This window comes from Apodemus sylvaticus, chromosome 7, assembly GCF_947179515.1.
Source record: "Apodemus sylvaticus chromosome 7, mApoSyl1.1, whole genome shotgun sequence".
NCBI classification, from domain to species: domain Eukaryota; kingdom Metazoa; phylum Chordata; class Mammalia; order Rodentia; family Muridae; genus Apodemus; species Apodemus sylvaticus.
This window is the reverse complement of record NC_067478.1, coordinates 20535221-20558841: the sequence shown is the minus strand read 5'-3', so window position 1 is coordinate 20558841 and position 23621 is coordinate 20535221. Positions and strand designations below refer to the sequence as shown.

General features: G+C 50.9%; 1 protein-coding gene across 1 annotated transcript in view; it reads left to right on the top strand.

Annotated features, from left to right (window-relative positions):
• The window catches only part of Rab6b (RAB6B, member RAS oncogene family), a 74691-nt gene extending 54183 nt beyond the window's left edge, over positions 1-20508 (top strand). Inside the window, exons 7-8 of the mRNA XM_052187501.1 lie at positions 773-839; positions 16404-20508. Of these exons, the coding sequence (XP_052043461.1) occupies positions 773-839; positions 16404-16468 (132 nt within the window). The 3' untranslated portion in view covers positions 16469-20508. The remainder of the gene's footprint in view (positions 1-772; positions 840-16403) is intronic.
• The last annotated feature ends 3113 nt before the right edge of the window (positions 20509-23621 follow it).

Genomic DNA, 23621 nt, shown 5'->3' with positions numbered 1-23621 from the left:
CTGCATGCCTCAGTGTCCCTGGGGAGAGTCATTTATCTTATGTGAGGCCCAGAAACTGGTCCTCTACACCTAGTCCCCATGTGAGAGTGACAGAAGGGCCTGCTCCCTGTGGCCTAGATTATTTCTGTACCAGAGCAGGTCCGTAGAAGTCACTCTCATGATCCCTGCTGACTGCCTGTGGGGCCAGCCTGCCTCTAGGAGGAACCTCAGCTTTGCCGTGTGTGCAGGCATGTCATGGATGTGTGGACATGTATCTGTGTGGGCAGGCAAGTGTTTACACCCATGGAGGTCACAGGTTAACCTCTGGTGTCATCCCTCAGGTGTCCTCCATCTTGTACTTTGAGACAGGGTCTTTGATTTTACCTGGAGTGTGCCAGTTCAGCTAGCCAGTGAGCCCCGGGACCTGTCTCCGTCACTCCGTCACTAGGATCACAAGTGTGTGCGTGTGTGTGTGTGTGTGTGTGTGTGTGTGGATTCTGGGAGCTGGAGTTAGGTCCTCATGCTTGTATGTCGAGCACTTTATTGACAGACTGTTGCCCTAGCCCCTGTTCCCTCTTTCTGTAAAGATCCCGAGATGCTCCAGGACCAGCATTGAGAGGGGCTATGGCTACAGCAGAGGACTTAGAACAGGCCTGCACTTCCGGGGCAGTCAGTGCACAGACAGACAAGCAATCCTCAGGATCCGTACACATGAGAGGAGCAGTGCAGGGGGAGACCAGGGGAGGGAAGGAGGGGGACTGGGCAGGCCTCACCCTGCGTCTCCTGCCTGCAGCTCTTCCGACGTGTGGCATCAGCTCTGCCCGGCATGGAGAATGCCCAGGAGAAGAGCAAAGAAGGGAGTATCCTTTTCCTTTATCACGTGAGTGACAAGATGGCTCCCCAAGTCCAAGTCCTGTAGTTCAGTAAGCAGATGAGACCAGCTGGCCTCGGGCACAGCCCTTCCTGGACTGATAGCCAGGCCACCGCTTTCAGAAGCCAGATGGGCTCCATGTTCTCTGAGCTCCCAACCGACTGCCTCTTCTTTCCTAGCAGTGAGGAGAGACAAGGGCTATGGGCAGTGGAGGAGGGGGGATGGTGGCTCTGTGTTGCTTTCTAGTGAACCCTACTTGTGTTTCCCGAGGCCACTGGAGATCCCAGGCAAGGAGGCTTCCGTGCAATGAGCACTTGATTTCAGCCTGTCAGTGCTTCCTCATCTCCCTGCTGCTCTGTGGGAAAAGCTTGCCCAATGCTCACACAGTATAACTGACACCTAGCTTACGCCCAGATACTGAATCTGAGATTCGTAGAGGTAAATGGGTTTACTCCGGGGCATGTTGTATGTAACTCAGGGGATTAGCCCTTTTCCTGAGGCTTCCTTCATCTCTATCCCTATCCGTTCTGGAATGTTGACTCTCAGCGGGCCCCTGCGAGGCTGAGATTAGCCGCGCGCTATATGTAGGTGAGCATGTTGCCCACAAGCAGGCTTTCTTGAAGTCCATCAGATGGCCCTGCCTGAGAAAAACCCATCTGCAGAGTCAAGAAAAGGGCAGGACCAATGGGAAGCCAAGAAGTGTAGTGACCCTGTGCCCACTATGAGGGACAGATAGCCCGCCTTTACCCTGCCCACTGCAAAGTCGAAATACTAGCATGCATGGTGGCCATTCATCCATGACCCCCACCGCCAGGCCCGGGTGGTACTCCATACTGGGTTAACAGTCAGGTCCCGTGGGCTCCCAGTTCAATGTGACAACTAACATGGCATCCTGATGTATGTAGAATCTCACCCAGCTTTAGGGAGAAGAGCGCTGGGCAGATGGCAAGCAGATCACACAGGGCTATCTATGGGCCCACTGTGGGGTGCCCCCATCTGGCAGATGCAGCCATCCGCACCACTCCCGGGTGCTCACGGCTGGAGCCTCTTATGAGGCAAGACTGGAACAGCCTGGAACAGCCTCTAAACAGCACAGCAGGGACCAAGTGGAAGCACTTGGCACCTCAGCCCAGTGCTGAGCTAGCACTTCTGTTGGCTGATGGTTCAAACCCAGATGTCATGATGTATCCTCGGGGTCATGCTTGGAATTGCATCAACCTAAGGAACAAGCACAGGGAAGTGGCACTTAGTGATGATGTGTGAGCGGTTCTTACGTGACTTTACCCCACGGACTGGTGTGAGTGTCGGGTGCAGGGGGAACTGTGTGGGTGCAGAGCTCTGTCTTCTGCTTCCAGGTCCCCAGAGAGCACTTCACCTCTGCCCTGCATGGGAAGCCATTCTAGAAGGTCCCCTAACCCCCACCCCCACCCCCACCCCCACCAGGGCTTGATCTCTCAACAGAGTTGGGCTAAAGGACCACAGAAAGACAGGGCCACAGCCTTTTGCTGTGTCCACGCACTCCTTTCTGGAACAAGGGTTGCGCGTGCCAAATAATGACAGTAACTTGGCAATAATTAATAGGTTTCTCCGCCGAAGAAATGAACCAGTTCAAGCCAAATCAAAAGTATAAAGGGGGGTTTATTTAGAGGCAGCTGTCCATGAGTCACACCTGGAGGTCAGTAAAGTCACGTGCCCAGGCTAAAGCAAAGGGATTATTATATGGGTGTTGGGCACAGGGTGATGATGTGTGAGTGAGGAGGCGGGATTATGCCTGTATGAGGTAGAAAAGCTGAATCCCCGTGTGGGCGCTCAGGGGTGCAAGGCCGGAAACAGACAGGGAGAGATGATGTGTTAGCCTGGAGGCCGGGTGGGGAAAAGAACAAATGGGGTTTCTTAGCTTGTGCAAGGCATATATATATATGTGTGTGTGTGTGTGTGTGTGTGTGTGTATACATATGTACATATATGTATACACATACACACACACATATATATATGCAGGGGCTCCAACCAATCATCCTGACCTCTTTGGGTAGAAAGGCACAGATTCAGAGCTGGCTACTTCCTGCTGAAGAGGGAGAGAGTTAGGAGTTGGGAGTCGGTGGGTCCGAGCTCCTCGGGAGGTGTGTGTGCAGAAGCGTTTTATTGACAGCTGCTCCGGGAACTTTGAGAATCCATTCCCTGAGAAAGTGTGGCTGCAAGGTGTTAGGAGAAAAATAGATCAATTCCATGGCCCTATGAATGTGGCTACTAGCCATGTGCAGAGTGAAGACTATCAGAAAGAATAAAAGGGAGACATGCCCTGGTCGTCTTGGCAGAGTTCTTCAGACAGTCTGTGAGGTGACGCGATGTTAGCCTCTGCTAGGCCAGATTTGCTGACATAACAACATTCTCCCCTGGACACACAGGTGCCTTCCTCGTCTGCTCTGAGGAGGACCAATGCTCTTCACCTGGGCCACTGAAGTGATCTAATGCTGGAGGGGGTGAGCAGTCATGCCGCCAAGTTGTTGACACCTTTTGGAGACAGACACCCCTCTGGTCTCGGCCACCTGTATCCCATGGCACCCGAGGTTAAGGCAGCTGCTACTGTCGAGCAGCACTACCTGTTACTACTGTAACCTGTCTGGGCAAAGGGCACCCAAGACTGGAAATAGATGGTAGGAAAGGAGAGCGCGGCTGTTTCAGCCTTTCCATAAAGCATGTGGTCCTGTACTGGTGTCACCAGGATACACAGAGAGGAGGGTACGGGTGTCACCGGCATACACCGAGAGGAGGGATCACCAGGACGCAAGGTATTTTATATAGAGCTGCTGCACCAGAAGAATCCTCCTGGGGGTGCCCAGGCAGGTACTGAAGATGTGTTAGTAGTATTGCAAAGGGGGCAAGGTCTAGAGTAGCAGAAAGGGAAGTGAGCTGTGTCCGGAGAGCTCCGGAACAGGGGGACACCTGGTCTGCTGATAGCCTTTGGTTGCAGGGTCAGCCCTTGGCCTTGGGAAGGGACCGGCAAGGGCACTGCGATCAGAGGAGGGCGACCCAGAGCAGCATACAGAAAGCAGTTGTTAATGTCGAAGGCTTTAGAGAGGTTAAAAGGTTGCTCCCTCCTAGATGAGGCTCAGCCAGGAGAAAGATTTGTTTTCTTTAGTTTTTACCTGAGGTTGGGAGGAGTCTCTCTGGTGTGACTGATGGTCTTGGTGAGGTTTGCCAGGCTCTGGAGGGAAGAGGTCAGGGTCTGGATGTGGGGTCACCAGATTTCTATTTGTTCACATGGGTATGAGGATGTTCCTCTCTGTTAGACTTTGTCTGTTACCCCCAGCCCAAGGATCTCGGATGCCAATATAGCTGTAGTTCAGTAGGGAATATCCCACTGGGCAGGCCCACCTGGCCCACATCAACAGCAGCTTTAGGGTTTGTACCCTCCAGGGATGTTCATTTTACAAGGACCCCATGAGCAACCCACATCTTCTTTGACCCTTTGGGTATGACAGACTTCCTCCATCTGCTCATGGGTAAAGCAATCATAGAGGAGCACTACTCCTTGTGCACTTAAAGAAAGATACTGGGATGGAGATACCATCTTGACATCCCTTCGTGGGACAGTCTGCTTGGCCCACAATGTCGTTGTGGGTCTCTTTGGCTCGATCGCTGAACATGGAAGCATCAGCAGTTACGTCAGAGCTGATCCGGTCTCACCTAGCTGGTTGAGGATTAAGACAAGTGTTAGCCAAGAGGCAGCCTGGAGGGGTATCACAGTGTCTGGCGCCTGTGGCGGCAGAGAAAGGACTTGGACCCAGGAAAAGGAAGAGTGAGCGTAGTCAAGTCTGACCGTTCAGACCCGTTTTGGGGAATCCCTATAGAGCGGTGGGTGCCAGCTGCCAAACAGACCAGCCATCTTGGCCTGGAGCCTTTTTGAGCCTAGAGAGATGGTACAAGCACTGATGTCCTCCTAGGAGTTTGGCAGCTGAAGGGGTGGTGATTACCGTGTAGGCTCTGGTCCACCGGGGCTCTAAAGATTTGGAGGATAGTTGTTTGAGAAGCACCTGGTAGCCCGACCCTGGGAAAGGGGGAGGAGGTGGCAGCGGCTGAGTCTGCTGATGTTGGGGTATGACAACTATGGGGATAGTTGTCAGTATGTGAGCCGATAGGGACACGGGAGGGATAGGGCAAGTAGCTGGCCAATGGGGGCGTCCGGGCCAGCAGACGTTGGTTGAAGAGAAACAGCCTTCCATACAGAAACTCAAGAGGGCTGAGGCATGTAGGAGAACGTGGGGTAGCTCAGGGATGAGAGCACTGGGGAGAAGGGAAGGCCAGGGTAACCTGAGCTCAGGTGAGAGTTCTGTGAGTTGTTTGATAAGGTCATTGGCTCTCTCTCCCTTTCCCAATGACCGTGGATGGTACGGAATGTGACATTTTCAGAAGAGTTTGAGGCATCCTTGGCATGCAAAGCCAAGGAACGAGGTGTTCAAGAAGCTTCTGGGCCGTCACACCTGTTGTTCCCCTGGAGGTAGGGAGCGTTTGGATCCACCCTGAAAAAGTGTCAAGGGTTATGAGATGGCAGAGTCTTTGTGGGCGGGCATGTGTGTGAAGTCAGTTTGCCAGTTTTGTCCTGGTTGGGTGTCCTTGGAGCTGGTGCAGGACCTGGCATGTCTGGAGAGCCCCTTGCAAGTTTGTCTTGGCACATGTTTAGCAGGAAGCGTGAGCCTGTAAAATATGGGCTCAGAGGTTGGTGAGGTCAAAGGGGGCTCTGGAATGGGAACAGGGCCTTGGGTCCGATGTGTAGGCTCTGGTGGATGTTGGAGATGATGGGGAGATGCCAATTTGGGAGAAGGGTAAAGCGGTTATTTAGATAAAGCCATTCATCTTTTGTCTGTGTGGCCCCTTTGTTAAGGAATCTGGTTTTTTCCTCCAGCTGGTACTGAGGTTTGTAGGGAGATCTTAGGAAAAGATGTGCCTCCATTAATCTGTAGGAGCTAGAAGCCAGACCTCAGGCCACTGAGTCAGCCCTGACATTATCCAGAGGCTCTGGATCTGTGGAGGTCTGTCCACCCCCCCCCCTTACCTCCACACTGAATTATGGCCACCTCTGCAGAGGGTTGGAGGGCTCCAAGAGCTTGGCTATAAGGGACCACTGACAACAGGAGCACCCATGGTGGCGAGGAAACCCCTTCCCTTCCATAGGACAGACGGGCTGTGAGCTACAAGAAAGGCGTGCTTTGAATCAGCCTTAGCTCATTGTCCTTTGGCCACATGGAGTGCCCTGGTTAGAGCCATCAGTTCAGCATTTTATGAAGAGGTTCCACTGGGAGATGGTTCGCCTCAGCCGTTTCAGCTGAGGTGACTGGGGGGACCACTGCATATGCCACCCGGTGGGTGGGTCCTGAGGTATCAGTAAGGGAACTTCCATCTACAAGAAAGGGTGAGTTGTGGATTTGTGAGAGGTTGGTCTAGGAGGCCGGGCTGGGGTGAGCATAGGGCTCCACAGCTCTGGGCAAGAGTGGGAGGGCATATCAGAGGAGGAACAGTTGCTGGGTTAGAGAGGGCTAGGGGCCAAGGTGACCTGGGGGTTTTCCAGGAATAGCATAAAAGGGTTGGACCCGTGAGGGTCTGAGGAAAGAGAAAGCAGCATGGCTCGGGAGATCGGAGAGGCGGCAGGTAGAGTATTCAGTGATAGGTGGAGTAAGGTGGCCTTGAGGGCCTTTTGGTGAGTTCGGCCATTGCTGCTAGGGCTCACAGACATGGCTGCCATCCGCACTCAGTAGGGTCCCGTTGTTTAGACAGATGAGCAATGGCTCAGTGATAGGGCCCAGTGGGTCAGGCCAGAACCCCAGCCTCTTGTCAGTAAAGAAGTGGTAGGAGGGTGCTGGAGAGGTGGCTTAGTGGTTAAGAGCACTGACTGCTCTTCTGAAGGTCCTGAGTTCAAATCCCGGCAACCACATGGTGGCTCACAACCATCCTTAATGAGATTTGATGCCCTCTTCTGGGGTGTCTGAGAACAGCTACAGTGTACTTATAATAAATAAATAAATCTTTTTAAAAAAAAAAAAAAAGAGGTGGTAGGACTGAGTAGAGTCCGAAAGGGCTAAAGCTGAGACTGCTAAAAGGGCATCTCGGAGAGTAGGGAAAATGGTGGTGAGCTAGCTGAGTAGATGAGAGGCCCATTGGGGGCCTCCTTGGTCGCCTGGTATAGTGGCCTAGCCATATTAGCAAAATTGGGGATCCTATGTCTAAAGAATCCCACCAGGCCCCAAAATGAAAGAATATGATCCACCGTAGTTGAGGGCTGTAAGTCTCTCAGAATCCGCACTCGGTCTGTGGTGAGGGTCTTAGAGCCTCAGCTAAGTTGGACGCCCAAGTGTGTTACGGTGGAGGGGGAGCACAGTTGAGCTTTAGATGGGGAGTCGTGATCTCAGGGAGCCAAGGTAGTTTAGAAGCAAGGAGTTGGCCGTCTGGGACAGGCAGGGAGGGGCTGCAAGGAAAGAGGTCCTCTACGTAATGAAGACGTGCACCAGCATTAGGGTCTAAGGAGGAGAGGTCTGGGCCAAGGCCTGGCTACAGCACTGTAGACATCCTGAAAACCCTGAGGGACAACTGCCCACGCGGGTTGTCTTGCAGCCCTTGTATCAGGGTCCTTCCAGGTGAAGGCAAAGAGAAAGAATGAGTCAGGGTGTCGGGGGAGTAAAGAAGACATCTTTTAGGTCAGGGATGGTAACGTCGGAATTTGTCGGAGGGATGTTAGAATGGAAGGTGTAGGGGTTGGCAACCACAGGGTGGGTGGAATAAAGGATGTCCTGAAGGAAGCTGCAGGCCCTGGGGGGCGGATGCACAGGGAGAATGCAAGGTGAGCCACTAGAGATTAGAAGTCCCTGACCCGGGAGGTGGTAATGATGGGCTTGAGACAGCAGCGATGGGTCTCAGAAATGGGGATGTGGGGTCTTGAAGGGGATGGAGAAGGGGTCCTTAGGGAGAACCAGGACTGACTGGTGCTGTGGAGCAATTACCAGGGTGGAGATATCCCATAATTAGGGTCTACAGGATGTGTCAGGGTAGAAACAGGATAGCTTGGGGTAAGGATGATCCGTGAAGCAACCAAGGGAAAAAGAACGTGAGATCAAGAGAGGTTGTGGGGATCAGAGAGAGGGTGGCCCCAAAGTGGCTGAGGATATTGTGGCCAAGGAAAGGCACCGGGCAGACAGGCACGATTAGAAAGAATGTGTGAAAAATCATCCCACAGGAATATAGGAAAGTGGCATAGTCGGTTGGAAAGGAGGGGATCCCATCCACCCTCAGAGCAGAAGTTGGTGAAGGAACAGTGGGACCCGAGTGGGAGGTCAAGACATAGAAGGTAGTCCTACGTCCACGTGGAAGTGATGGCAGAGCATTATCCTGGGATCTGAAGGGTGGCTGGAGTCCCCGAGTCTGGGTGCCGTCAGGCCTCTGCCAGACCGAGGAGCCTGAAGGCACAGGAAGAGTTTGAGGTACCTGTGCTGAAGGGGCTGGGCCTTCATGGCATGGCACAGAGGACAAGCCCACCCACACCAGGGCTTCTGACTTCCATGGGTAGCTCTGTGGGGTAGACAGGCATGGGCTGCTGAGGGTTGGCACAGTTGTGGGATCAGTGACCTTCTTGGCTGCATTTGAAACCGGCCCCTGTTGGAGTTGACATTGACGGGATGGGGTCTGGTGTATCTCCCTTGTTCCCTCTGCGGGATTGCCGGTGGCCTGAGGTCAGTTGCCAAGCCTTAGGCCTGGAGTGCGGCCTTTGCTGTAGCCGAGCCTGTTGGGGAGACTCAGCGGCCTCCTCTCAGGCGTTGAATACCTTAAAAGCCATCTTTACCACTTCCTGTGTGGGAGTTTGGGGACCATCCTCAGCCTCCCCCTCCCCCGAATAGCTGAAGATGATTGGGAAATAAAATGGGTAGGCAGGGCCGTGGCCCCTGCTGGGATGCCGGCCCGGTCAAGGCAGGTGTGCTAAATCATAGTTTGTTGTAATCAGCTTTTAAAAGAATGGCCAGATTTTCGTTAGCGTCCCGTGTAATTTTGCGAAGCTTGTCAATGTTGAGCAATTTTGAGACCATTTCCATTCCCTGAAGGAGATAGTGGACCATGCGGTCTCACCTTTGGTGGTCATTGTGACCCTGCTAATAATTCCACTTAGGTTCTGTGGTCAGCACTGTTTGTGTCACCCACAGGGACCAGGGACCGTATTGTCCACTAGGTGGCCCTGGTCTGCATACTGTCTGACTGCAGCCTGAGCCCGTCCGCGTTCCTGGGAGTGAGGGTAGAGCCTGAATGGCTTAAAGGTCAAGTTAGGTCAGAGGCCTGGCAAAGGAAGCCGAACGCTTTAGTGTTGGCAGACGGGATGGCAGAGAAGGGGCCTATCCACTCTTCAGTCTGGGAGAAGGCTTGAAGGGAGAAACAACTGCCTCGGCTCTGGCCACCCCTGGAGTGGGCAGAAGGGAGCCTTGGGTTGTTGAGACTGCATGAGAGGCTGCAAGGGGAGCGGTCAGGGGAAGTGGCCAGTGTGTGGATGGGGACCAGACCTGTAGGTGGAGCCTGTGTTGGTAAAGAAGGAGGAGGGACAATGGGAGGAGAGAAAAAGGAGGGGAGGGGTAAGGGGGACATGGGTAGGGGAAGGAAGTTAATTGTCCCAGGCTTTTGTCCTAGAGGGAGGGAAGGAAAGGGGTGGATATAAGGGAGAAGGCTAGCCAATAGGCGGGTATCGATGGTGTATGAAGGGGAGGGGTCTGCAGGGAAGGAGGAAGGGGCGGGTATAGGGAGGAAGGTTGGCCAATAGACTCAATCTTAGAGTGGTGTAGGAGTGGGAGTAGTAGACAGGGCTGGGGAAGGGGTTGGTGTAACCTTGCCTCAAGCGGCTCAGTCAGGGTGAAAGGGTGGCTTGTAGTCTCAGTCCCCAGGTAAAAGTGTGTCTGGAGGTGTCCCAACCTTAACCAACAAGGCTTGAGCCATTGGGCACTGACTACAGAGGGAGGGGGCGGGAGCGGAGTTCCCCAAAAAAACCTGTACGTAGGGAAGCTCAGGCCATCTGTTTATAGTCCAGCAGAAAATTTCAAGATCAATGAAGGATGTTACAGTGGCCATTTGGACTCATTGGCCAAGGCGTATTGTGGCCAAGCCACAGAACAAAGAGAAACCAGGCGTTCTGAACTTATGGTCCGAGAAAGTCCCAATGTGGATAAATTGCAAAACAGATATTGCAAGGGCTACTGAAGATCAGATTTAGACTTGGCATTGTCTATCTCCCGGCCTTGCCAGAGACCCTGAGGCCCAAGATGTAATGTCCCATGTGACAGCCTGGGGTCGAAGAGTGTGGGGTGGAGAAACCTTGGAAAGGAAGTCTCTGAATCCAAAACCTCCCTGGAACAAAAAAACCGGGTCTTTGTTCTAATGGACATGGATCCCTGAACCCGGAAGAGGCACCTGGTACCTGTTAGGCTGTGGCTAGGAAATGGCTCTCAGTGAGGAGAGGGAGAGAAGTGGTCCCCACATGGCCTGGGGCCTGGCCCACTGGACTGGGGGCCCAACTTCTCCCACTTCTTCAGAATCAAGACAATAGGTTTCTCTACCGACAAAATGGACCCGTTCAAGCCAACCCAAAGGTATAAGGTATAAAGGCTTATTAAGAGGCATCTCTCAGGTAACATAGCCAGTCTCCTAGGTGGAGGTCGGTGAAGTCACACATCTGGGCCGAAGCAATGGGGCAGGGTTTACAGGTTTGGGGTGCAGGATGATGACGTATGAGCTAAGAGCTGGGATTATATCTGTATAAGGTAAAGCAGGTTAGCCCAGAATTTTCTTGCAGAAGCTGGGACTGGGGGAAAAAGAGCAAATGGGGTTCTTAATTTATGCAAGGGATAAGCAGGGACTCTAACCAAACAGTAACTACGTGTCCCAGGGAAAGAGTGTTAGGGTTAGGCACTGGAGTACCTTGGTGGGTCTGGGCCAAGGTGTGCTGCTAGGAGATCACGCTACACAACAGATCTCACCTAAGAGGTTTATGGGAGAGCGGATGTGAAAGACCATCTCAGAGTTGGGATATAAGAGTCAGAGACAGACAGAGAGACTGGGAAACAGAACGAACAAGACACACACAGAGAGAAAGATCAGGGGTGGCTTGACACTTCCAGAGTGTGTATGTCACCGGGGAAATATGCAGCTCATAGGACAGTGGAGATGCACCACACCTGGCCACAGTGTGTGATGACATAAGCTGCTAGCTCCGAGGCGCTGAAGGGCTGGTGGAGCGCCTGATTTATGAGATTCCTCCTTTTTGTTTAATATAAAAGGCGAGGAAAGAAGAAAGGGTCATGGTAAGGTGGGAATGAGGGTGCCCATGCTTTTAAGACTGCTCCCTGCTATCTGGGAACATCGACATCTTTGGAGACCCAAGAAGGCTGGGGTGCTGGCCAAGTCCTGGGAAAGATGACCATTTCACTGGGTGTATAGGCTCCGTGGGAGCATCTGGGGCTGGGAAAGTGCAGGCCTAGCTGAAACAGTCTGCAAGGCTGGACCACTTGGGGCCAGCCACTTTCTAGCTGTCCTGGATGCCGCTTTCTAGTTCAACTGGACCTGGCAGGATGCTGGGACGGATATATGCAGGAGATAAAGTTAAGGAATTTAAGGATTTGAAACTTTTGGGCCCTTGGTCCTGATAGTTGGGAGAGGGGAGTCCCCAAAACCAGGGAAAGGGGATCCCACCCTCGGGAATGAGTGGGATAAGCAGGTAGGGAAATGGGATGTTGATTGATAGTTCTGATCTGGAGTCTATTCACCATGAGAGGCGGATCCAGACTCTTTCCTGAAGCTTACAAGAATTTAAGTTTACAATAAGAAAGAAGTTTTAGACATGTTCCCATGGCCGCTGTTTGCAATCTATACTGAAATCCATGTTGTAGAGAATAGAATCACACCTTTCTCTCCTAGTAGAAGCTCAGGATATGATTTTGGGTTAAAAGCATGAGCACCCTTTAAGGCAAGCTCAGGGAGACCAGAGACCTCCTGTGGAGCAGAAGGGCAAACACGCACTTGATCTTGATGTTCAGTACAAATGCAGACTATGAAAGAAGGGCTTCTCCCTCTATCCAGAAGACTGGGTGTATCAGTCAGACAGTTTTATCAGCACGATGAGAAGTACCTAGAAGTCTATACTTGGAAGACGACCAAAGGAAATTTAAAAATCGTTCTTTTTAAGATTTATTTATTTCATGTACATGAGTACACTGTCCCTGTTTTTAGACACACCCCGAAGAGGGTATCCGATCCATTATAGATGGTTGTGAGCCACCATATATGGTTGCTGGAAATTGAACTCAGGACCTCTGGAAGAGCAGTCAGCACTCTTAACCGCTGAGCCATCTCTCCAGCCTGGAAATTTAAAATTTTGAGCTTGTGACTTATTATAAAAGCAGTAGTACTTAACCAGAGCTAGAGCTAGATTAATAGTTTATTAGAACTACATTGACTCATGTTAAAACTCTGGGCTTTTTTTTTTTTTTTTGGTTTTTTTGAGACAGGGTTTCTCTGGGTAGCCGTGGCTATCCTGGAACCCACTCTGTAAACCAGGCTGGCCTCAAACTCAGAAATCCTCCTGCCTCTGCTTCCCAAGTGCTGGGATTAGAGGCGTGCACCACCACCGCCCAGCAACTCTGGGCTTTTGAAGTCTGAATACAACCATAGCAAAGGAAAGAAATCTGAATTGTTTATTTTTTTAATACCCTAAGTTACTTTCTTATGCCTTTACTAATTGAATTTACGCACCTTAAAAATACCTTCTTAGACCCTCAAACATTTTCTTAGATCCTCACAACTCAGGCTTTAAACTTCACACTTTTTTTCCCCTACCCAATCATTGACTGAGAGCAGTCGTAGTAAAGCAGAAATGGTGAAAAGTCACACCGAAGTCTGTTTTGTGAGTTCGTCTCTTTTCTGAGTCTGGTAATGCGGCGCACTGTGTCTCAGCCAAGTAGTAGCTCTGGGAAGGTGAAGCCTGGGCCTGATTTTTACACCTGAAGACAACGAGAAGCAGCTGAAGCCTTGGCTGCTGCTGTTAGGCTTACAGAGCTGTCGCTAGCCTAGTCCTCAAGGCCAGTGACCTGAAAGGGACACATTTCATCTGAGTTAAATAGGAAGTAATACCAAGTAGCTTCCGAATCTATTAAAAATGACAGAGGCCGGGCAGTGGTGGCGCACGCCTGTAATCCCAGCACTTGGGAGGCTGAGGCAGGCAGATTTCTGAGTTTGAGGCCAACCTGATCTACAGAGTGAGTTCCAGGACAGCCAGGACTACACAGAGAAACTCTGTCTTAAAAATACCAAAGGAAAAAGAAGAGAGAGAGAGAGAGAGAGAGAGAGAGAGAGAGAGAGAGAGAGAGAGAGAGAGAGAGAGAGAGAGAGAGAGAGAGAGAGACTTACCAGTTACCTGGACAGTGGACAGTCACCCTAGGGTGCCTCTGTGGTCCTTGAATCTGCCTGCCTCAGCCTCCCAAGTGCTGGGATTACAGGTGTGCACCACCACTGCCCGGCCTCTGTCATTTTTAATGTGTGGGCCTTGGAGGTCCCAGGGCCATGTCAGACTTCACCTGCCACAGGTTGGACGGCGTCCTGGCAGCAGTGGAGGTGAGGGGCAGTTTTTGGCCCAGTGCCCAGCCTTGCCACATTTAAAGCAAGCTCCAAGCGAAGGTTCTCCTGTGGCCATCATCTTCTTTGAAGGAGATTAGGGCTGCTGCCAGGAGCTGCCTTACCTTGTCTGTCACGAGAAGCTTTTTTTTTTTTTAAATTTTAAATGCCATATTCTGCAATTGAGGACCATCCATTAGGTACATGGCTTAGTGGTCAAAGGTTCTCCGAGGGCCATCCCAAAGGGGAGCAAGGAGGTAGGTGACACAGTTCCCATGGGTGACATAGATGGGGGTGTCCCAGGGACTTAGGCACAAGTTGAACAGTGGGTCATCTCACACAGTTCAAGGACCAGGGCAAAAAGTCCAAGAAGGCACGGGATGCCTGGTACCAGCTCTCTAATGAAGCCTGAAGATGAAAACCATGCTCAAAAATGAAGCATCACCCAGTGGGAAAGGTCAGAGGTGGCTACCTCTGACAGACACTCAGAGAAGCATTTACAACTGAGAGGGATCGCTCACCAGTTGCTGGTGATGGATGTGGTTGCCAGCGATCAGTAGAAGGAATGGCAGTTGCAGGAGGCCTGTAGATACGTGGATGGGGGGGTCCTAGTGTGGCTCAGACCCCCAAGGGTAGAATCATAAGCACCAGGAGAGCCTAACAAGTCTCTAACAATGTTAGGATTCAGTGGCAGTACCTTGGCAGGCTGGAGCCGTGGTGTACTGCTAAGAGCTCACACCAAGCGACAGATCTCACACAAGAGGTTTGAGGGGTGGGGTGAAAGGCCATATCAGAGTGGGGACATGAGACGGAGACAGAAGTAGACAGTCTGGGGGACAGAGAGAGAGAGATCTGGGGTGGCCAGGACCTTTTAAGTAGCATACATGCCACATAGGGAAAATACAGAACTCAGAATGACAGTAGAAATGTGTGGGTGGTGAATAGTGGGTCACCTCACACAGTTCAAGGACCAGGTTTGAAAGCCCACGGAGGCACGGGATGCCTGGTACCAGCTCGCTAATGAAGCCAGAAGATGAAAACCATGCTCAAAAATGAAGTGTCACCCAATGGGAATGGTCAGAATTGGGTACCTCTGCCAGGGACTCTGCCAGGGACCCTGCCAGTGGACAGGAGGCATAGCTCGCGTTTGCGTACACGCTTGATGTGTCTGAGGCCCTGGGTTCCAGCCTCAGTCTGAATAAGTAAATAAACCAACTCCAGGTGGGAAGGTCATGTAGCCTTGGGGTTCACCCAGGCCCCTCAGCCTCCAGTCTGGATGACGGGTGAAGTCTGATGCTGAAGTCAGCTAGCACATCCACTGGGCCTCATGCGGTGCCAGGGACAGAGTTCACTGCCACCTGCAGAGGCTCCACAGAGGAAGCTGACTTAGAATGAGGCCACTTACAGGCAGAGAAAGGGAGGGGACCTGGATGGGGCAGGGTTGTGTGCAGTGCTTCTAGAAGGAAGGAAAGCATGGGATCTGTTGAAGAAGGGGACAGTCATGACTGCTGGAACCTCCATGTATGGTGGAGGGCAAGGGTCAACCCAGGGCTGATTCGTGGGAAAGTCTGGGTGCTAGTATGAGAGATGGTGGGTGCTGTGTCTCTGCTCCAGGTGATGGCATGGGTGTCACTGAGTTGGCTTAGGGATGCCACTCTGCTGAGCAAGGGGTGAGGTGGCTGGAGGGGGGGTTGGGGGGTGGGGAGGCACCTAGGAAAGATGAGAAGACCCAATGAGGCCTGTGCTCAGGGCCAGATCTGGAGTGTCCTGGGATTAGTGGGGACCACCACAGAACCATGGCCTGGGAAGCGTTTGTAGAGATGTAGTGAGCAGAGGAAAAAGGACCATGGGGTGGAGGAGGGGAGGAAAGCAAGTTTACTCTGTATGCTCTGCAGTGGCATCGGACGAGTGGGCGTACATACATGCACACATACCAGCAAGGCAAAGCTGTGTGTTTTTCTATGAGCACACATACAAGATAGAGAAAATAAAGGCAGGGAGAAAATCTTAACTGAAAACAACGTGCCGAGTGAGAGCTTCATCATAGCAGGCAAGGCAGAGACAATGGGAAATTCAGGGTATGTTATAACAAAAGAACCTCACAGGTTACCCCAAATAGGGGACACTAAGGCACCCTGAGAATGCTCACAACAAGCTCCGTTGCCCCACCCCACTCACTCCGTGTTGTGCAACAATGCAGCCCCACCAGAGCCCACACAGGAATCTGGGTGAGGCGGTAGAGCATCCAGTGCTCAGCAGTGAAGAGGTGATCTGGCTGAGCAAAGCTAAAGTCTCGTGAAATTAGTTAGTCTGGGTTAGTAGCCAGAGATGATGCGAGAATAAAGGCTATCCTGCACGTTGAATCCACAACTCTGGTGATCCTGGCAAGTGCAATTCACCGCCCTCCCCCCCCTCCCCCTCCCCCGCTCCTCCGCCCCCCCCCCCGCTCCTCCTCCCCCCGCCCCCGCTCCTCCTCCCCCCCCTCCCCCCCCCCCCGCCCCAGAATGCAGGTAGAAATGGTTGGTAAGGACCACAACCTCACATCCTCCTGTACTTTCTGATATGGACGCTCAATTCTGACCCTGGTCTGGGGGACTCTTCCCTCCTAGGGTTAACCAGGCTGAGACTTGGCTAGATGCTGGAATTGGAGCACAGTTCATCCAGCACTGGGGAAGGCTTCTAAGAAGCCAGACTCTCCCTGGCCTCTGTGTGGTGTTGATGGTGAGATCACAGCCCCCACCCCCACCCCGTTCACTCTGGGTCGACAGTTTGGGGGACACGGGGGTGTAGGCAGGTAGAAATAGGAGGGAAAAGGGTGAGAAGCAGTTCCTTCCTAGACCAGCTGAGCTGAGGCTGTGGGTTTGCGGAGGGACAGCGTGGCATCTCGGTGACCGACACTTCTTCCTTAGCCCGCCTCCTACAGTGATTGACATCAAGCTGGACAAGCCACAGGAGCCCCCGGCCAGCGAGGGCGGCTGCTCCTGCTAATGCACAGCCCACTCGGCTTCCTCAAGGCCACTCGTTTTTTTGCCTCCTATCGGTTAGCTTCCTAACGGGGTGGGAACTGAGTTTATCAAGACGGGAGGATCTTTCTTTTCTCTCTCTCTAGGAGTAGGGTGGGACACGGGGAGGGAGGCTGGGCATCAGGGACCACGTCACTCTTAACAGCTGTTACCTAAACAACTATTTTTTGGTTTGGTTGTAATATATTGTACTTTATTAAGATTGCCAAAAACTGTTAAAATTTAAAAAAAAAATTTAAATCATGTGTATACAACTTTTTGCCAGATAAGAAAAGTAGTCATTTTTATTTGAAAGAAGTGCTTTTTTTGTTTGTTTGTTTGTTTTTGTATATTTGTAAACTTACAGAGAACCCCTCCATGCACCCCTTCCTTCTTGTTCTCTTGGAGTCATGTGCCACCTCTATTCTCCTCCTACCCCCAGCCCAGAAAATTAAAGCAATTAACTGAACAGTAGTAATTAATTCTCTAATTCCAGTTCTGGGTCTCATGGCCCAAACCAACTGAGCCCGGCACTCCACACAGTCAAATCAGACTTTAATCTGACAAAACAGCCTCTGAGGGGGTATTATCGAGTCCGTCCTCGAGGCAGAGTGGGACACATTAGCAGGCCCCTGAGAGGAAACGAAGGCCCGTGGACTGTAGCTTTAGCAGCAGGCCCCTTGGCTGCTTCTGCCTCTTCTCCTTCCCTGAAAAAAAAACCATAGAGCCAGAAAACACAGGCGACACGTGTGTTCTCTGGGCTGACCCAGTGAGGAGCAGAGCAGGAAGTGACTGCAAGGATGGGGTGCTCTTGGCAGCTGAGGGCTGGGGCAGTGTGCCATCTACTGGCCCAACCGTTGGCACACGTGGTGAGGCTGACTCCGGCCAACTCAATGTGTGATGCTGGGTGGCTCAGGGACGCCGAAGCTTAGGGCACCTGTCGTCATCACGGCAGCTACCTTGAGGACGTGAGAGGAGTCGGCCATGACTCCGAACACTCCATGTTTTCAGACCCTTGGTTACTAATCTTGCCGAATGTTGTTCTGGAAAAGCTGGTTCCTTGACGTGTTCTCACCCCTGGCACAGTACATTTGAAATCTTTGAATGAATCCCTTTGGGAGTGTTGTGGCTGCACGAGCAGCTTGGAGTCGCTGTGGGGTTTCCGGAAGGCTGCCCAGGGCACTGCATCCTGCCTCCCCGCAGCCTATCCTTCCTATAGCCACTTATTCCCCACACTGTTTCTGTCTTGAAGACCTTCAGAGTCTCTATCAGAGTGCTCTTCTCAAAGCAAATTAGCTCTCACATTCTAGACGGTCCCAGACTCGCTGCCCCTGTCTACCTTTGGGCAGGCCTGGGGCAGTGACTCTAATCAGAACACCCCAGCCCCATAGCGTTGCCCTTTCTTCCGGACTGCTGATGGGCAGAGCGAATTGCCTCCACAGGGCAGAACTCCAACAAGGAAGTTGGGATGAATTATGGAATCTCTCAAAAATGAGTTCAAAATGGCAGCCTGCGTGGCAGGGGCGATTCTGAGTGGGCCTGTTATGTTCCTCCATCCTGGGAGACAGTGTCAGAGCCAGTTCTGATGCAGAAGAGAGGAAGCAGGCCCTCCCCTGGGTACCTCTTCCAGAAGGCAAGGACCAACATACGAGCATAATTGAAATGTCACGTGTTTAGTTTTTATATGTGTGTACATAATTATACATAGATAGACTTGTGTATACACCACACACACACACATCCTCACACATACATGTGCTCAATGTATATCGTCTCTCCCGCTCACAACTTGGAACTTGCATTGTGATTCCGGTTTTTGGAAGTTCAGAAGTATGCAGTGTATTGAAATAAGAAATAATTCAATATTGTCAAATAACTTGTGGTTGTCTTGCCTTCAATAAAATAGTGCATAGATGTGTTAAACTACAAGCAAAAATAGTCCACGGAACTACCTTTATCACTGCTGTATGTACCTGTGTGCCCAGGTGTGCATGCCGTCGTGGACCAGTGTCCCCCAGCGTGGACACCCCACCTACGTGGTACTTGTTGGAAGAAAGCGTACTTACTCTGTGGTGACAGCAGCCTGGTTGGCAGTGAGGGACTTTGCTGGTGGCCTCTGGCAGAGCCCCACTGACAGCACTCTACTGGCTCTCACTGAATGAATGTAGGGTGGATTTTAACCTTCTTGACACTGAATAACCGTTCTTGTATTCCTGTAACTCGAATTACAAACTCTGTTTCTCTTCTCTTGTGCACACAATCTAAGGCATCATGGCAGATGCCATTTCTGGTTGATCTGGCCTAAGGAGCCCCGCCTTTCTAGCTTGCACACAAAGTCCCTTCTTGAGTTTAGGCTCTCGCAGCCCTGTGGCCCCTGAGAATGAAGGTTCTGTCTCATCGCTCTCCCACCCCAGAGGAGCCCTGGCCTTCTTTTCCTCAGCCAAGCTCTCCATCTCCTTCCCATAGGCAATCAAGGCAGCCAGGCCCCAACAGAACTGTATTGGACCTGGGCTTTCCTTTTGACCACCACCACCATCCTACTTGTAGGTAGGATCTGGTCAGCTTCTCTTAAAGATGCCCTGAAATTACCTGTGTCCCCATCTTTGCTAAATTCAGATCAGAGGACAAAATGGAGGATTCCTCTTAGAGCATGATCTCAACGTAGTAATTCTCTCTCTGGACACTGTGCCTGGCCTGGCAGATGGGCGTGGCCCTCTTCCTTTAGGAGCCTTGAAGGAGAGTTGTCAGTAAAGCTGTGAGCTGTGTAGACATTGAAAAGGCAGGTAATGTAGCTGTATACACATCTGCAGACCAAAACGAAGGTGTGACATCGGTGTCCTGAGTGCTAGCTAGTACAGTTGTGGAGTCAGAGATTAGAATGTTGGATGGTTAGAGCCTTGCTGCCATCAGTCACTGCTTCTCGTCACCATCTTTAAACATTTGGTAGTATCTCAAGATCCAGGAAGCCATGGCCACATCAGTTCAGTGTCTCAGGCAACAAAGACGAGGATTGCAAGGGGGTAGCTAGGAGTATAGACACCTGGGCCAAGTCTCTAACCCAGTGGCTAACCAACGTCAGAGATCTAAGCGCTGCTGGCTTCAGCATCCTGCAGGCAGAGCAGTTTATCCCTTCTCCATATGGACGGGGGAGAGGCTGTCAGCAAAGTAGCTGAAGATGGTAAGTTAGAGCTACACAAGAGCCAGTTAACAGGAGTCTGTCTGCGTGTGCATGTGTCATATGCTCAGGGCCCGATGCTCACTAGTTTCCAAACTACCTCTCCCCCAAGAATGGGAGGCGCCGTCACCTTGCCACAGCACTGGGAACCAAACCCTTCCTGGTTCACAGGTGGGAGAACCAGAACAGACAAGGTCACCTACAAGCCAGGGATGATCAGAACTAGTGCTGGCATTCTTGATCCATTGCTGACCTGCGGTGGAGACAGGCCTGCTGTGCCCATGTCCCTTAAGCCGTCTCAACTCTGTGGCTAGTACATAAGGGTATTCCCAGTTTGACTAGCTAGAGAGAAGATAGGTGCATTTTGGGCTCTCACTGTAAAGAAAGAGTAGTCCCCAAATCTACTTGCATTGTCTTGTGTACACACACACACACACACACACACACACACACACAGAACAGTAGTCAGGGTACCCTTTTAAATTTTGTTTGAAATCAACTTCGCTGTTTTGAAATCTTGCAGTTTCAATGCGCACACACTCCTCGGACTCCGGACCCTGTCTGATTTGACACTCTCAGCAGGGTATGATTATCAGGAAATCCTTGCAGCTGGAGTTCAGATGGGCCCTTCAGGAGGCAGGAAGGCTCCAAAGCAACGAAGGCCAGCCTGCCTGTTGTGATGTGTTGACTTCTCACCTCACCTGTCCTTTTAAAGTGGGGAGCAGAGGGCGGCATTCCCATCTGTACTGGGCTCAGAAGGCACAGTGGCCATATTGACTTTACATTCAACTGTGTAATATGTGGAAAAGACTCAGCATGTTGGTCAAACAATAAACTGTCCTAATTCTCGACACAGAGCTTCTTGTCGACTGTTTCTAAGTGGCGTAGTTACATATCGGGCCTTAAAAGTGGGTTTTCTCAAAGGCCCACTCTCTCCTGTCTGGGTGGTGTATCCCTCCTCAGAGCCCTTTCCTTTTGTCCTGGTCACCTGGGCTCACCACAGTTCTAAAAGAAAACTGTGGACTATGAGATTGTGTCCACAAGCCTTTCCATGTCTCATCTGTCCGGAAAGGTCCAGGACTTGGGAGTATATTTACCATCACCCCCATGCTGTACCTGACATTGCTAGGAGTTAGGAAGGCAAATGCAGGGAGGGACCAGGTTTCTTATCCTCTTGATTTCCAGACGATCATGTAAAGGAAAGAACTTAAGGGTGACTGTGATTACCTTTAAAATGACAACAACCGTGACTGCCAGCAGCTTCTCCCACAACAGTTAGGGAACCGTCTCTGAGAGGTTCCTCAGATCTTGACAACCTCCAACCTAGACAGTGACCTCAGAGCCAAGCTGGCTCCCGGAACAATTCCTGAGGTGCTGGAAATGCCACTCTTTGAGTCTTGAGTCCATCCGTGACCTTTCCTGTTGAATGATTCTAAAAGTTCTGGAATACTCCAGTTTGCCACAAGGTCACTACTAATTAGAAGCCATGAAAGTCCCTGCCGCTGCCTTAGATGAGTGTGAGGTGAGCGGGTGCAGGGGAGGACGAAGGGTAGAAGGCCGAGCAAGAGCCTGAGAAAACGACTACGTGGTCTAGACAGTGAGAACAGCCAGTTCTTCCCCAGCACGGTAGTGTTCAGGGCCACAAGGCTTCACGCTACTGAGAGAATGGTTGCTCTCCAGGTAAGATGTTAGCACGGCTGCCCGTAGTTCCCAAAGAGACTGAGGAGGTACTCCAGGTGGGTACAGGAGATGACACTGATTGCTCTGCTTAAAGTGCAGTATGGCAAGGCAAGGGGTGACTGGGTGACTTTCCTCCTCATCACTGCAAGAGTGGCCACTGTTTGTTAAGCTCAGATTTTATAGCTATACATACACACATTAGAACTAGGTACTCCATGTGTTGATTGAGGCTACAGGGAGAGAAACCATCTACCTAGGATTAGAACCCCATATAGCACAGGGAGAGGGTACGGGAGAGCTCGGGCAACACAGAGACAATTCAGGGTAAGAATGGAATGAGCCAGTGAGCCAGCTGAACTTTGGCAATTCTTTAAGAAACAAATGGAAGCAGCACATTCCGGATGAAATGACTGACGTCCGCAGAACACTGTTGTAGTTGCCAATTAATCTTACTCAAATCGACCTGGTGGTGGCGCCAGCAGCATGCTCCCAGCTACCTGCACCACTGTTCTGGGTTCCCAGATGAGACACATACAGGAAATTAATTTTATTTTAAAATGCCTTCAACAGCTCAATGGCTGGGCCACTCCCAAGCCTCCACATAGCTAACACCAGCCCTCTGATACTCATGAGTTATTGCTTACTAAAATCTGTATTTCATCTTTGTTGCCCTAGACCCAGTCAGGGGGTGGGGGCCTGGGCCACTCTTCCCCAGCTCTTTCATGACTGGCGTGCTCTCTTCTGCAGCTCCGGCCTGGTCCTTACTACTTTCCTAGCATGGCCGCTGTATCCTCCTCCTCCTCCCTCCTTGGTCCCCTGTCCACAAATCCCAAAGGCCCACCTCCATCTCCCTGCCGAGACATTGGCAGCCAGCAACTTTACTTACCAATCAAAACCAACTGGGGGCAGGGACCTGTCTTGTTCATACCAAGATCAAAGCCTGACTGTCTACTATCTGTCTGAGATAAGGTTTTCTCCCTACTCCCTGCCCTGACCTATATGAGATCAAAGGCCTCAATTTATTATTCAATGGATATTTAAATTCTCCCTTCTGAGATTAATATCTCTGTGGAGACATATATTATCCATCACCTTTCTAAGAGTTAAATTAATATACTTTTTAGTTAATGTCAATTAAATTACCTTCTACTTACCTATAAGCCTATTTCTAGGCTATCAATTTGTCATACCAGGCTAAGTAATCCTAGAATTCCCGTGGATCCCATGTTCAACTGCCTGCAATGGCATAGACTTTCCAAATTTCCTTTAAAGCAATTACCATCATTTCTCCTTTCTATCCTTAAAAACAAATCAATTTTTATTCATTCTCCCTTCTGTGGAGATTAACATCTCTGTGGGTACATGTAACCTTTCTCTTTATATAACTTGAATTAACATCTTTATGTAGTTAAATTAAATTTTCTATTTTTGTATGAGCCTATTTTTACGCTTATCTTTAAAACAATTTTATCTTTATTTATTTAGGCCTGTCTGTAGCCTGTCTTATCTCAGCAAGAACTTTTAGTAACTGTGGCTTAAGCTCTTTGGAGCAGGCCAGGCAAGTGTCTGGCTGGATCTTTAGCCCACTGCCCATGACCCTGGGTCAGCCTGGGTACATCCTAGCCTTAAGTCACAAACCACAGAACCATGTGTGCCAAACTAGCATGTATCTTTACCTTAGTTTTGAACCAGCAAGGCTTGAGGAGGAACCACATGGCTCAGCTCTGCTGAGAAACCCATTCTCCTTGCCTCATAATCTTAAAGGGAGGCATGTGTATTCTTCTTGGTAGTCTTTAACTTTTAAAAGTGTGTGTAAGCCCCACATTGGGTGCCATCTGTTGTAGTTGTCAATTTTACTCAAATCTACTCGAGTGTTCCTTGCTACCCATGCCAATGTTCTGTGTTTCCGAATAAAAGACACACACAAGTAGCCTTATATTTTAATGGGCCTTAAACAGCTCAATGGCTGGGCCACGGGCAAACCTCCCCTCTGACAGAACACTTCATGTCAAGAGGTGCTGAAGGCCTTGGGAAGCAGTGGCAGAGGTTTCCCAGCTGTTGTGAAGAGCTGAGGCCTCTCCAGAGACTATGAGACACCTAGCAGTGAGAAGCTACTGCCACCATGGCTCTGTGGAAAAGTCCAGAAGTTTATTTATTCCAGGCCTTCTCTGATCCAGCTGCCTCACCACAGCTGGGTTTACAACAGCCCATAGCAAAGCCAGACCCACACAGTCCAGGCAGGCCCTCTACCAACCTAGTTTCTAGCCCTGGCCAGCTTACCTTT